The following is a 15,754-nucleotide window of genomic DNA, read 5'->3' as shown; positions in this document are numbered from 1 at the left end:
GGGCTTTGAGGAGATTTAGCTAAATGAAAACTCTCGCCTTCTTTATAGACCTGGGTTTGGAGGGAGGGCGAGAATTATGAACTATGGAACGGGGACCAGTCACAATAGATCTTCACAGGTGGCAGTGATATCGGGAGCTTGCATAGCACTGACCCCCACCTCTGTGAATAAGAATCATAGAGTAATTGTGTGAAATTAAACTTAAAAATTCTGACATGTTTCTTTAATTTTTTTAACAATTTGTTTTAAAAAAGAGTAAGGTTTGAACTTGAACTTTAAAATTCTGACCTGTACAATATATAGAGCCACGATCCAACAAAAATTGTAAGCAACAAACATTGTAACCAACAAAAACAGTAATTTACAAGAGAACACATCTCTTCCTCTCAATCAACAAGGATTCTTCTTCTTATTTTCCACATCCACTTCGAAGTGGAGAATGTGGACATCACTAGACGCCTCCAAGTCAGCCAGCACTCTCGCCTCTTCCCACGTCAATCCCACCGACTAAAGTTAAAAGATCGTCATCGACGGGCTTCCAGGAGAGCCCGCAGGTGTAAAGAAGAGGCAACTTGGGTTTAGGTTCTCCTGAGACATGCACAGCACATGACCAAGTCAGGTCCACTGTCGCATCCTCGAGACGCTCGTTACAGGAGGCTGCTGCGTCCGTTCTCGGACTTCAATTTTAGTTATGAAATCGACAAGGAGAACACTTTGAAAATCAAACTCTGGATATTCAAGACAAAACTTGGTTCTCCAAGTATATTCCTTAATAATTAACAAGAAAACATATTCTCCTGTAAAATACTGCTTTTGACGGTTATGATATTTAGGCAAAAGATGTCATGGAGTAAACTTTGAATTTTAAAAATACTGACCTGTATTTAATTATTATTTTTAAAATGATGTGATGCAGTTGGGTCTGAATTTTAACCTAAAATTTTTGAACAGTATATTTGGATTTTTTCACAATTCGTTTAAAATACAATAAGGTTGATTATATCCGATATTTGAACAACACGATTTTCTTAATTAGTCATATTAATATTACTATGCATAGGTACTTGTCACAACATTTTACATGAAGACTATTCAATTTCCAAAGTTGTTTTATTTCATTGTGAAATTGATATAAAAATATTTTTCATTTTAAAACACAAACCTTCCAATATTTTATTATGAAAAGTCGATTCACCGAACTTAAATCTACATTTTGTGGATTAGATGTGCTCCAGAACGAGAACCGAGAAGTGAGAACCATTGTTCTAGAAAAATTGTACCATAAATTGTGAACATATGCAGTTCATGATTCACTAGCCTTTTCACAAGGCTCCTTGGGTAATTTTAATTTGTGTTTAACACTCATATGTCTTTTGAGATGATCCTTCCGTTTAAATCTGAATTTGCAAGTAACGCATTCAAATTTTCGTTCGGTGATCGTTTCTGCAGAGCCCAAGCCTCTTTTCAATCTTCTTATCTTTTGGAGTAACCTGGAAAATACAAAACAAATAAATAAATGAAATGCTTGTAACAAGTTATTTGCGACTTTTAGGAAATAGGTATAAAATTTTAATATTTGAGTAAACAATCAGAACTCAAGTATTTTTTTTTTTAAAAAAAAAAAAAGGTACCCACAACAGATAGAGCGTATATGTAGGTACCTAATCTACTCACTGACCAGAGATAAGGACACAATCAAAGCCTATGAATAAACTAGATACAAAAGACAAATTTAGTTTTTTTTTCTTTCTTTTTTTGTTGTTTTTACAATATACATAAGAGGTGAAACAGAGTATTAAAAAAATAAAGGATAATTACAAAGCAATGAAATACATATTAACTGTAAAAATAGTAAACAAAAAATCCCACAAAGGCACAGCCTGTTCGTGGCTATACAGGAAATGTTAATGAATTTTTGCTCCTATAATAAATAGACAGGTATAATATTTTTGTGTAACATAAGAAAGAGAAAATAAAATATTCTGTAAAAGATTAGAAGGTAGTTTTTTGTTTTATAGTAATTAAGAAAGGAAATAAAAAATATAAAGAAAACATTAAAATGTTCCTTATTATTAAAGGGCAACAAAATATATCATAGAAGAGTTAATATCTTTAGTTTGAATCCAGGATAGTGCGCGTTTTTCAAAAGAAGGAAAATTTTGAAAGTTTGGGATCAATGAAATATTATCAGAAAAAAAAGAATTAAAATTCTTTGGGCCTATAAAATATGCATGTCTCTGTGCTAACCTTGTTTTACAACGTGGTATTTCTAGCACATGATTCCTTCGTTGACTTGATCTATTTGAATTACTTGTAAATACAGTAGTTTAGTTCGACGCTCTTCTCGTTCGCCCAGTGGACGACCGAGATGTGAGAAACGTATCTCTAGTTCAATGCTTCCCACCTTGTCAGTATGACCGGGTCATTCGCAAACTACACACCTCTAATTGACGGTATTTTTTTTCCCAAAAGCATTCCAAAATCTGCTGAATTTGACTGGCATTTAAACAGTTAATTCTCTCCCTCCAAACCCAGGTTTTCGAGGAGCCGGGTAAGTGAATGGAGGACGAGTGCTTTCGACTGATGTGAATGTTTTAAATTGCACTGGCTAAAATTACAAAATTTAAACATACCCATTTGTTTTTAAAGTACTCGGTTTGCCATTGTTATCTAAATATTTTTTACTCGGTATTTTTATACGTTTCATTCCGTCGGTAATATTTCCCTTCGGACCCCCTTCTTTTTTAATTGGCATCGCATTTTCATATACTTTCTCATCGGAGACTTCTTTCTCAGTTTTAATTTTGATGTTCTTGTGAGAATGTCGGTAGTGTGAAATGATAGCCGCCTTATTGATAAAGCCCCTATTGCAGATTCTGCAAAACTCTTCAGTTGTTTTGGATAAGCGCTTGCAATGTTTGTGGAACCACAGGTGTTTCTTGAACTGCCGCTCTGAAGAGAAAACAGCTGAAAATAAAATTATTAATAAATACAAATGGAAACATGTGTGCTGGTACTGCAGCCAATTCAACAAAATTATGGCTGTCGATCTCTACTAAATAAAAGATCTGTATAAATAGTGGACTGTATAAAATATTTATTTTAATTAGCACAGTGCGCTCAGTGACAACCGAAGACTTCTATCTTTATATCCTATACAAGGAGTACCCACCAAAACAACAATACTCTGGTGTGGCACTTACAAAAATCACCCGTATTTAAATTAAGAACTATATTAACGAAAAAACCTATAGTCCTTAAAATATAGCTTGATTAGAATCACAGTTGTCAGCAAAAGTTAGGACATAATTTTGTAGTAACGTCTAAGGAGTGATTTAATTTTTCATAATGTAATCTGTAATTGTTTTTCAAGTAAAATTATTGTTAATGTAGGTTAAGTGTAAATAATCAATGTAATTTATAAGAACCTGCTGACGAGTTGTAACTATGCAACTCAGCAGGACTTTAATTTAAGACTATTTTGTAAATATTTTTGAAAAATAAATTTTAAAAAAAAGGAAAAAAAATATATATTAAAAACAATAAAAATATTCCTTATTATTAAAGGGCTACAAAATATATCATAGAAAAAAAACAGTTAATATCTTGCGTTTGAATCCAGGAAAGTCCGTGTTTTGGGAAAGTTTGGGATCAATAAAACCAAAGCACTTAACTCGAATTACTGTGTAAGTAGTAGGCACATATTTTATCTACGTTCCTAGTACGAAGTGATTGCTTCCCTAATCGAAAACCTCACCGCACGCCCTTGAAGCGGGTGTATTATTGCTTCAATGATAAAAATACCAGTGTTTAGATTTCTTAATATTCCCATAAATTAAATTTTACTGAAACTTATCACTTGAAACTTTTCACCACCAAAACAAAGATTTGTAGAAGCAAAAATTACAAGGCGCATGGAAATATTAAAGTAAAATCTTACCTTGAGGGCACTTCTTGCACTTGAGATTGGCATTTTCTGGTAGGTGAATATCCATGTGTCGGTCTAGTTTTTTAAAATCTGGAAACGATTCCTTACATATTTGACATTCCAATGGCTCACCGTACGAGTGAGACATTATCACGTGATTCTGAAATTGATTAAAGACATTAATCAGAGAAATTGGAGGAAATACGGGATTATAAAAATACCCATAGCATCCTTAAATTATGATTTCCTTAGAAATTAAATGAGATAACTTGAATTGTCTGACCTACTCTTATTTCAAATAATGAAATCAATAATTGACAGTCAATCTCTGCTTGAACTAATTCGAATTTGAATACCCGGTAGGTGCACTAGAAGTAAAGATTTTTTTTTGTAACAATTCATGAACCAACTGTGAAATGTACTCACCTATACTCAGGATACACAGGTATGGAAATAAATTTGAACAGATAATCAATATTTTTAATACACAATTCAATTGTGATCTCACTCATTATTTTTTGGAAAAGTAATGGATTTATTTTAGAATATATTATCAAATTTAACTTTGTTTCCTGGAATATTTTAATTTCTTTGTGTTTTTAACTGATAAAATAAAGGTGTTATTTAGATAATTTAAGTTTTCTTATTGCTCTGAAAAACATATTATTTTTTAAGTCCTAATTATGCACTCATTTTCTTTTTTATGGTTGAATACCAACCAATTTCTTTTTATCTTAAATTATTCTCAACTTTACTTTTTTATATTTATAATTAGGACATAAGATTTTATCATGTTAATTGTTATCTTTAATTTAGAGATGTGGTTTCTTTTGACTTTTTTTATTTTTATATTTTACATGCACTAAATTGGTTAGTTTTAATTATTCTATTATATTTCATATTATGTACTGCATAATTATTGTTCACTGCTGTGATTAATTCTGTAAATCATTTTTTTGTAAAAGGTTCTTTGAACCGTTGATGTATAAATAAATAAAACAAGATTAAATCCAATATAGCAAAATATGTTTATGTAAGAGTAAAATATTTCAATAATCTCCTGCTAGAATGTGAAAAATACGAGACAAATCAACCAATAAAGAAACATATCAAGTTTGCGGATGCTTTTTTGTGTAAGTCAACAATATTTTAAGTTTGCCAAATGTTTGTAGACAAAGATTGGATCTCACTCGTACAGGGTTTATACAGATTCAGAAATCACAACAGAGATAAAAAACATTCCAGAGAAGAGAATATGGAAGTCTTAGGGCTTATGACCTGTCATGACAGGTTTCTGAAGCCACCATTCTACCTATGTTTAAACATCCATATTTCGTTTTTTTTTACAAAAATAATATATAATTTTTTATTCATGTTGTTTTTTACACTGTTGATAATAATATTTTTTAGATCTTTTGAAAAGTTTGTCAGAGTCTTTTGTTTAGTTTTGTCTGGTAGTTTATTGTATAATTTCAGTCCCTGATTTATTAGTATTGATTGTCCTCGTCTTGTTTTGGAATGTCGTATGTGATATTGTTCTGATATTCTTGTAATATGTCCATGCTTATTACAAAGTTTTAGTTCATTGTCTACAATGATATCACTGGCTAACTTATGAATAAATTTTAAAGATTCTAGTTGAAAAAGTTCTTTAGTTAGTGTTAGATAAGGGAGGTCATATACCAGCTTCAATATTTTATTTTGCTGTCGTTGTAGTCTGTTTATGTCATTTTGGTTTCCTGTTCCCCATAGTTGTTGCATATAACATATTTTATATTTAACATAGGCTTCATACATAAGATTTCTTTCCGTTTTTGGAACAAAGTTTTTGATTTTTTTAAAAAGACTCAATAATGTTGCTTTTTTTATGAAATTATTGATGTGAGTTGTCCATGTAATTCTTCCATCGGCTAATTATTGTGAAATTAAAGAGCTAGAACCTTTATTGACACGGGCGATTACTCAAACTAGCCAATAGCAGGTAATAAGCCCCGTGAACACCTACTCCCATACTCCCTTCTCAAAAAGCGGTAATCAAGCTCCTATCTGTTATAAAAACGAGGAACTAGAATCCCAACCGTCCATGTGCTCTGTAGCGGCAAGATGTTTTGGGATATTTATTTACTGTACAGCGCCCTTGAGGTGATTTTTACAAAAATGGGTCTATTAAAATTATTCAACTATATATATATATACACAGTTTCAGGGCCAGACCGCAAAACTTCAGAGGAACATTCCTCATGGTAAGCTTTAAAAAAAATCCTAGTAAAATTTGACCAAAAAGTCATTTAAAAAAAAATATATATGATCTCAAAATAGAGTAAATCTTTAATTTCTCGGACTAGCATCCCTTCGGAAACCCTTACCCCTCCCCGACAAAAAAAATTGCGATAAAAACGTATTTGACCAACGAAGCGATACGCACCAGACGCGGACAAGGGAAGCGGCTGGGTAGGAGAGGGGTAGGGGTTTGTGGAGGGACTGCTTGTCCGAGAAATGAAGGATTTACTACATTTTGAGATTAATATATATTTTTTTTTTAAATGACTTTTCATAAAAATTTTATTAGAATTTTTTTTTAAGCTTACCATGAGGAATGTTCCTCTGAAGTTTTGTGGTCTGGCCCTGAAAAACCGTGTAAATGTCAAAAGTCGGAATAATCTGCGTGCGTTCACGGGAAGATGTACGAACGTAATTTACCAAACTTACTTTTAATTTGCCTACAGAGTTGAAGATTTTGTTACAAAGTAAACATTTTTCGGTGCGAGGAGTATTATGTTTTTCTTCATGTTTTTCCTTGGTCTTTTTCTTGGAGAACGACTTCCCGCAGTACTGACATTCATAGTGTTTTTTCGGTTTCACTGAGAGGATATTACTTGTATACTCTTTGGCGCATGTTAAAAGATCGTCCTGTAAACGGGAGGAACATTTAAGTAGATATTTTAAAACAAGATAAAATCAGCCACAGTAAAAATTGCGTGTTCCCTGGTTGTTCCCTCAATCAAAAATTGCTAAAACAGACATTAAATTAATTAAAATTTGTATTTGAAGCATTAACTTTGTGGTTATTAACTGTAGTGAAAATAAAACAACTTTATTTTTAACCGCATACTTTTATTTTATTACCAACCGGTTTTGAAGTTACACAAGCTTCCTTTTCAAAATATAATTAAGTAATGAATATTATTCTATTTTACTTTAACAATGTCTACTGAAAATTAAATATGGAGGTAATAAGTAAAATAAAAACAAAAGACTACATGACACAAAAACATGACTTTCATTTAGAATTTATAATAATTTTGTTAAAACATAAAAAAAATATTTTTAAAAAAAGTTTTGATTTTTTTTTACTACACCAAGTTTTTCAGACCAATAAAGCAGCGGTTATATCGGGACCTTTAAAAGACTTTGTCTGTAAAAATAAACATATCTTTCTTTTTGGCAAAAAGTCAAAAACTATTCTGCGCATTTGTCGATTTGCAAAAAGCGTATGATAAAGTAGATAGAATGAAATTGTGGGGCGTGTTGGAAAAGTATGGAGTAAACAATAAACTTATACGTGCAGTATCGTCTCTCTATGAGGAGAGTTCAGCGTGTATAAGAGTTAATGGGGGATTTACATCTTGGTTTGCGATCTCAAAAGGCGTGAAACAGGGATGTGTAATGTCACCATGGTTGTTTAATCTATACATGGACAACTGTATGAAAGAGATAGAATGTATGGGTATTGGAGCAAAAATGGATAATTTTTCAGTAAGCTGCTTGTTGTATGCTGACGATGCAGTTCTGTTAGCAAGCAGCAAGGCTGATTTGCAGCAAATAGTCTCTAGAATGTATGATGTATGCCTGGAGAGCGAATTGGCGATGAACGAAAGTAAGTCAAAAGTGATGGTATTTGAAAGGGATAGTGAGGTTACTGACTGCGTAATAAATGTAAACAACGAATGTCTCGAGCAAGTAGAAGAATTTGTGTACCTGGGAAGCATGTTTTCAAGAGATGGAAGAGTAGAAAAAGATGTTGAAAGAAGAGTGAATGCGGGCAACAAAATGAACGGAGCACTAAGCACAGTAATTTCTAATAAAAATATGTCAATCGAAGCTAAACTGGCAGTGCACAACGGAGTTTTAGTCCCAACACTTATGTATGGAAGTGAAACATGGAACTGGCAGAGGAAGGATGAAAGCCGAGTGAACGCGGTTGAAATGCGATCTCTTAGACGAATGTGTGGGAAATCAATGTATGACAGGGTTACGAATGATGAAATCAGGAGAGAGTGTAAATCTGAGACAAGTATAATTGATAAGATTAAAAAAGGGTCTCTGAGATGGTTTGGTCACGTAGAACGAATGGACGATGAGAGAATGGTAAAACAAGTATATATGGCAAAAATGAACGGCAACGTTAGACGAGGACGACCAAGGAAGACGTGGCATGATCAGATAAACCAAAATCTTAAGTCTGGTCATGTCAAAAGCAGACAGAACCGAAGGGCATGTATGACAAGATGTATGAATGTGGAAGAGGCTAGGAGTGTATGCCAGGATAGACGTGTGTGGCGGTCCATTCTCTCTGCCTACCCCTACGGAGAAATGGCGTGATGGTAGTAGTAGTAGTAGAAAGCAAAGTGCGATAATGACACACAGAATTGAACCAAGAGCACACGCAAACAAAACAAAAGCACTATTTAGAAATGTAGAAATTGATTTATATATATATACGCCCAATTGGCATTTTTAAGGACATATTTATCCATAGAAAATTATTATAAAGGAAAGTAGAAAGACACAATGGTAGACTTGGTGGGAGTGGAAGCGGGAGAGAGGTATTTATAATTGAATTTGATTCAGTGATCGTTTGAAAGAAAACAACTTGTTATCAAAGAAATCAAGACTGGTATGTTTGTTGGCAGACCTGAGAATTCTGGGAATAGGGGAATGAAAACCATAGTTAGTTCTATGGTTATCAGTATGCAAGAGTAAGTTTTGTCTGAGGTTTCTAGTTGGGATATTTAATTTTATTGAGCTCAGTAGTTCAGGCGCATCAAAGAGTGAGTTGAGAATTTTAAATAATACTAGAAGGTCGGATTTATTTAGACGGTCTTGAAGATAACATATATTTAACTCATTATACGTAAATTGGTGTCTGGATAAGCCCAACCTCCAGCCTATCTTTCTTAAAAATCGATGTTGAACTGATTCAATATTTTTTTATACGAAGACATTGCGCACTATGCTGGGAAATACACTGAGGGACAGGATCAGTAATACTGTCACACAAGTCTGCAAAATAGAAGATATCAGGAGACTTCTTTGTAATAAACAGATTCTTGGATCCACTACAAGATGAAGATGAAAAATAAGTTTTTCTGGTGGTTAAGTTTGTATCAGGCCTCAAGAGGATAGTGTTATTGAACTCATAATATGGTTGCAATAATCCCATTTCATTTACCTGTGATGGTTTCACCTCATTCTCAAAGAAGTGCTCTTCATGGTACCCGTTGAGGAGGCTCGAGGGGTCCTCCGGTTCCGACTGTTGGTGGTACATGAGTGCTGCATCTTTGCTCAGTGGTTCTACTTTTATATGCTCTGCTGTTGGTATCAAGGCTTCCGCATACACTGAGGAAAATAGCCAAGGAGTCTTGTTTATATATTTTTTTAACATTTTAACAAAAATATAAATGGCTAAAATATCTGAACAAAAATCATCCACATACAATTTAAAATGTGTTTTGATAGCTACCAATTTAGAAAAAGGCAATGACTTTAAAAAATGGGCATAAATTTGTGTCATTAAACTATTTGTGAGTAAATAAATAAAATTATACTGATTTATTTGTCTTTACGTACTATATTGCGCATTGGTGGGTTTATTGGCAAATGGAAATTTCTTCCAACAAAAAAAAGAGGTAAATATTTATAATGTGATTACTACTGATGTTTTTTTTCATTCTAATATAAAAATAACAGAAAATAAGCATAAATACCACATAAACAATAACAAAAAAATCCACAAAGGCTTGGCTTTTATGCGCTAAAAAATGATAATAAAGAAAATTATTATAACTCGTGGTACACTCATAAAAAAATACTCAACTTTTATGCTGATAGATGTTTATTGAATAATAATCATAATTATCTCAACTAGATCTGCCATAACTTTAAATAAAATTAAAAAACACTATAAATGGAAATGTATAGATTGTGTGAATAAAAAAGGGTTATTATATTTACCAGATTCATTATTTTCGAATGAATACTCGTCGTACGGCTCGGGTTCAACTTTTATTTCAATTTCTTGTTTGATTTCGGATTCTTGCAGTAATTGTGTATTTTGTTCTTTTGAAAAAGTGCCTAATCTTAGTGAATCAACATTATTTTCCAGAGAGAATGGTTCAGAAATTTGCGGGAAACTGCTGTCATTTTTTTCTTTCGTAGAAAGATTAAAATCACCTATGGAATCACCGATACACCTATTGAATATTTGATTGTCTATCACTGTTTTTAAAGTATCATTTGAATCACCTTCATTTGACTTATTTTCATTTTTTTTAGTTACGTTTAAATTACGAAACAATAAATTGGATTGTTGAGATTTTAGTATGAAAGTGTAAGCATCTCTCAATTGGTCACAACAAGTGGAACATATTCTGTTAGAGATTTTTTCTTCTGAAGTTATCTGAAAAAAAAAAACAATCTTTATATATAGTATGGGAAAAGATATTTAAAAATAATAATTAATCAAATTAATTCAAAGATTTAATTGTAAAATTCGATGGTTTCATTGATGGAGTTTGGGATATCCTATTTTGAGACTATTCTAGTTTAACACATTTCATCAATTTAACACCTTCATGGTTATGCCAGTTATAGCCGTCAAAATCATGTCTCTCATAGGTAATGATGGTTATATCTGTCAGTCTGAAGATATTGGTAGTGAGAAGACGGCTGCAGCCTACGTGGATTTTTCGATTTCCATCTGTTCCATTGCAATATTGCGTATTGTATCTTTTTCAACTTATTTTGAAATGTACCTACACTTAAGATAATATTTAGTTTTATATGAATTATCCATACACTGTATAATATTCACCAGTCTGAAGATGCCCATTAGAGGGTGAAAGCGCTAATTGGTCAAAATAAATAAGTGGAAGTGTACCAAGTATTTTTAAAATTAATAACTTATATGTTAATATAAGTTATTACATCATTACAATGGATTTATTTATTTATCTAAACGACCTATAGGCTTTTACATAAATAAATACAGTCTGAAACGTATTGTAGAAAATATAAAGTGAAATAAACCAAAAACAAATAATTATATACTTTATATTTGGAATCGTCAAAAATTCAATGTTTTTACTCAAAGTAATATAGTGTAAAAACCTGTCTTAGTCTGTAACGTACTAATATGATACTAAAAATAATATCAAAGATAGATTAACTTACTGTGTATATGTATTTAAATAAATTAAAACTCGTAATAACTTACTTTTATCTGAGTGACGTTTGAGAATGCCTCGGCTATACAAACAGAATTCTCAAATATCAAGGAGCATTTCTCTAAAAAACTTAAAAGGTTTTTTGGATTACAATCGGCAAAACATGCGCGGCATTTCATCGTGGCTGCAAATTTCCCATTTGTTCAAAATAAAGTGTTTACAATAACCTAACCTACAAAATTATTAAAACACGTCCGTGTCCGTCGCAAAACTGCTGTGAAATGTTTTGGATAATTCGATAAAACTACACACTCAAAATTATATTACGGGATTCATAATGAAATTTCTGGTAAAACACAAATATCAAGCTGGCTGTTTGACATTTCACGACGCCATTTACTGACGCAAGCGAAGAACACAAATTCCAGACAAAATCGCAAATCGCAGATGAAACATAAATTCTGCACAAATTTTTAGTCTATGATTTTGCAAAAAAAAAAAAAACTCATAGACAACTATCTATAATACTTTTAACCGGGGAACTTAGTAGCAGAAAACTTTTTCAGCGTAGAAAATACTCGTCTTTTTTTATAAAAGTTCGTTTGTTTTTTTTATACAAATTTGTTTTATAATAATTGAGAATGCGCGCTCTACAATGAGGTAAGTGGTGCGTTATCGCTTTTTACACTGAGGTTTTATATTGTGACAGTTAAATGACATTTATTGGCTTTCTCACAATACAAATAACTTTGTATCATGTTGCAATTTTCATTCATAAAATAATTGAGGATAAAAAAAATAATGAGTTGATAAATTAAATAAAAACATCATAGAATTAAGAATAATCGAGAAACCACAAACGTGCATCAAACAGAAGGTGACTAAACTACTCATAAATTAGTAGTTTTACGTTTTGACCCATTAGTTTCTTTGTAGACGTCACTCAGTACGCAACTCCCGATTCGAATTCAACTATGCCGTGTTGGGTCGTTTTAAAATGTTGAAATACTGCTGGGATCTTAAAAAAACAGGATAGGATCAAATTTCATATGAAATTAGCAAATGCATGTGTTAGTAGCAAATGCATTACTTAAAAATTTAATTATTGTTCTGTCTGTCAGATTGTCGAAAAAAACAAAATGGAACATTAGTGTTGCCAGGGTATTATTTTTTTACCCTTCTTTGCTCATCTAATGATAATTAGACCTTGGATTAAACAATGCCGTGATGCCATTTGACCTACATTATCTTTAAAACATCAAATATTATTTAACATGACATAAAAATATCCGTTTTATGTAAAATTTGTTTTATATTTTATATTTCAAGTTCAAAGTTTAATAATTCAATTACTCTTATTAAATGATACTTATCTACTCTATTATGTCAATCAATATTTCCGCGTGCACAATAAAATTTTAGAGAAATTAACAGATTGCCTTTTTTTACCTCACATTTGTGTTATGATTATATTTTTCCCACTGTGCAACATTATTCAAATATGAGTCTACACTCCTTCTGGACTATTCTTAACTCTAAGAAAAATATATTTAAAAAAAAATATTTTACAGGAGGAGAAAAACAGTCTCGGTACTCATTGTACAAGGATTTAAGACTATGAGTAGAGTATAGTTACCTGAAGAATGAACGAGCAATGAGTATTGTTATCTGATGAAATAAAAAATGTGAAGAGTCTTGAAAATCAGATTGAAAAAATATATTCATGATGAACTTTGTAATGTTATTGAAAGTTATTATTTTTTAAATGCTATGACCTAAAAATAAATAAAGCAGATACAAATAAAAAAATACGAGATTTTTTGCAAAATTATTAACAAAATAAATTATTTCTTTAAGTATTGTCGTACCTTCTTTTCTCACTAAAACTACATTTCTTCTCTCTGCCCCTATATCCCAGTTAATCCAGGGTTGAGCCTCTTTGTACGCAAGTACTAGGATCTTACTAAAATTGTATGTTTAAAAAAAATATTTGCGTTAATAAAATATGTCAAGATAGTTTAGTTTTGGAGCAAAATTTTTGAGTACGTAAATAACCGTGTTAACGAGAAACAAAGTTGTAATCAGTTGTGGCAGAGCAAGGCTTGAACCTCATGCCTCTTCACCTGGAGTCCGAGATACTATCTCAGGACCTCAACCTGTCTCAATTATGAATGTCTTTCATATTTCTTCTACTCTTATTCTTATTTTGTGCTTCAAAAGAGGCTACAATAATAATAAAATTAAATAAATAACAATTAGTAACTAGAGAATGTTCAAAAAGAATATAAAAAATTGATAGTGGAGCTAGGTAGAAGTAAAATGGATTGTCTCATTCGCCCAAACCAATATTGAATCAGCTGTTCCACAGATGTATAACTTGTTATGTTTTTGTTCTTTTATTGTGCGTTTTGTAATATGAATAATATAGATGTACATAAATTAATTATAATCATAATTATCTCTGTTTATAAAGTCTTCTTTGTTTATTCTCAAATGTAAAAATATTTAAAATAAATCAAATTGTTAAGTGTCCTCGGCACGGGTAACCCCAGTGAGGTCACATTATTTTTGTTTTTAATCATAGTTTATAATGGAAAAAAAATTTAAAAAATAAAGAAAACAGTAATGTACAAAGTTGAGTTCATTTAACTTAATCCCCATGTTTCCAGTGTAAGGTAATTGTAAAAGTACTAGAAATGTTCTTAAAAAAATGCACATATAAAACAATAGCATACACATTGAAATTCTTGTGTTATTATATTCCATTTCTTAATTATCATCGTTTACGTGCCTGCCTCCGGTAATGCATTGGTCACTGCCTTAATATACTAATTGCAGCCCACCTGGATAATTTTTGTTACGTGGGAGATAATTTTGATCAGTCTTATGACTCAGGTGCCAGTCCAAGGGGAGTAAATAAATGATGTGCAGCGTAGTAACACCCTTTAATAAAATATTGCACTTCCACACTTCCAAAATCAAACCCAGGACCCCAAGCATGATAGTTGATCGCTCCAACCACCACACTACGTGGCGGACTCATTCCATTTGATTTTCCTTTTCAAGATTTTTATCTGATAGTAGCATCGTGTCGAACACACTCGTCCAGAGTACTGGTTCTATTTCACACACATTACCATACATTCTTTATCTGCCTGAACATAGAATCCCATTTCTTACCACTGGTTTCTACCCACTACTCAACTATTCAGATTCTTTTTATTCCTTTCTCCTAAAATTATATTTATTTTTAAGTGTTTTGAAAGACTGTCCGCCTCTCTTTCTGGAATTATGTTAACTTTAAGTATTAGGTGTTGGGTTCTAAATTTGGAAAAAACAAACGCAACTCACACCTAATATATTTTGTTTTGAAAGAATGTTTGTCTATGAATTTAAACATTTAAAAATAATATTATCTGATTATTTTGGTTGTTTGAAAGGCGACCAAACAATAATTGTTGGACTTACAATGAATTGAAAACAATAACTTTAGTTCATTTTACTTTATTACATAAACAATAAATACCCAAAGCATAATACATATTAATATGACAATTAAGAAAGTCCATTAATTTGAATGTTTGATATAAATTGGTGCCCGTCTGTGAATCAAGTAAACATACAACTTTTATTTGTGTTAGTACTTCCATTTGAATATCAATTTTATTTAAAAACTTTTTAAAGGCCATTATAGATACAAATGGTCTGAAAGTAGTTTACATATTCATATTGTAACCAAATTTCCAGTTATGGTATTTTTTTTACATCATCCAAATATTGAAGAAAACCATCCAGACTTTTTGATAACCGGTTTTTCATTTTCATTTTTTTCAGTTGTAGATGTTGTAAAAAGCGATGTTGTGTTTGTTACAGTTGGAGGTGTTAAAAAGGTTGTTGATGACATGTTTTCTGTCCTTTTATCTTCAATACTTTTCAGATCATTTAACAAAAATTGTCTAACTTCAAGTTTAATGGGAATAGTTTCTGTAAAAAAAACACAAGACGTCACATTCTTTTCTCTTTCTCTTTCTAGAAAATGAATCGTAGAAGGTGCAAAATTCAAATCTTGACAGGCTCATGACCCTAGTTACGATGTATATTCAGAAAGAAATCTCCGTTTGTATTTTAGCCACCGTAGCGCTGTGATCGCAGTTTCGCATGTGTGCCGTAATTACCCCGACCTATTGAAAAGGAGTTGACGCTATTATAAGCCAGCTTATTGTTGTGTATGCTTCGTGGTGCTTGTTTGAAATGCCTAGTAAAATTTAAACTCCCGCTGCTTGTGAGATAAGATCTGTAATTCGTTTCTTTAATATGAAGAACATTAAACCAATCCACATTTATCAACAGGTCTGTGAGATGTGTGGAGAACATGTGATGA

The 15,754-nt window shown here is 31.9% G+C and overlaps 1 protein-coding gene across 1 annotated transcript; it reads right to left on the bottom strand.

The window, feature by feature from the left end:
* Nucleotides 1-210: 210 nt before the first annotated feature.
* LOC148275811 (uncharacterized) lies at nt 211-11,838 on the bottom strand. Its single transcript, XM_088235156.1, has 7 exons — nt 11,424-11,838; nt 10,163-10,607; nt 9,381-9,547; nt 6,638-6,838; nt 3,941-4,088; nt 2,634-2,967; nt 211-1,490 (listed from the first exon to the last, which is right to left on the bottom strand). The coding sequence occupies exons 1-7, from the start codon at nt 11,550-11,552 to the stop codon at nt 1,304-1,306; spliced, it is 1,611 nt and encodes a 536-aa protein (XP_088091282.1). The 5' UTR covers nt 11,553-11,838; the 3' UTR covers nt 211-1,303.
* Between the last annotated feature and the right edge of the window lie 3,916 nt (nt 11,839-15,754).

This window comes from Micrasema longulum, unplaced genomic scaffold, assembly GCF_059751315.1.
Source record: "Micrasema longulum isolate JH-2025_06_02 unplaced genomic scaffold, ASM5975131v1 h1tg001339l, whole genome shotgun sequence".
Lineage (NCBI taxonomy): Eukaryota > Metazoa > Arthropoda > Insecta > Trichoptera > Brachycentridae > Micrasema > Micrasema longulum.
The sequence above is the reverse complement of the archived record's forward strand: the minus strand, read 5'-3'. Positions and strand labels throughout refer to the sequence as shown.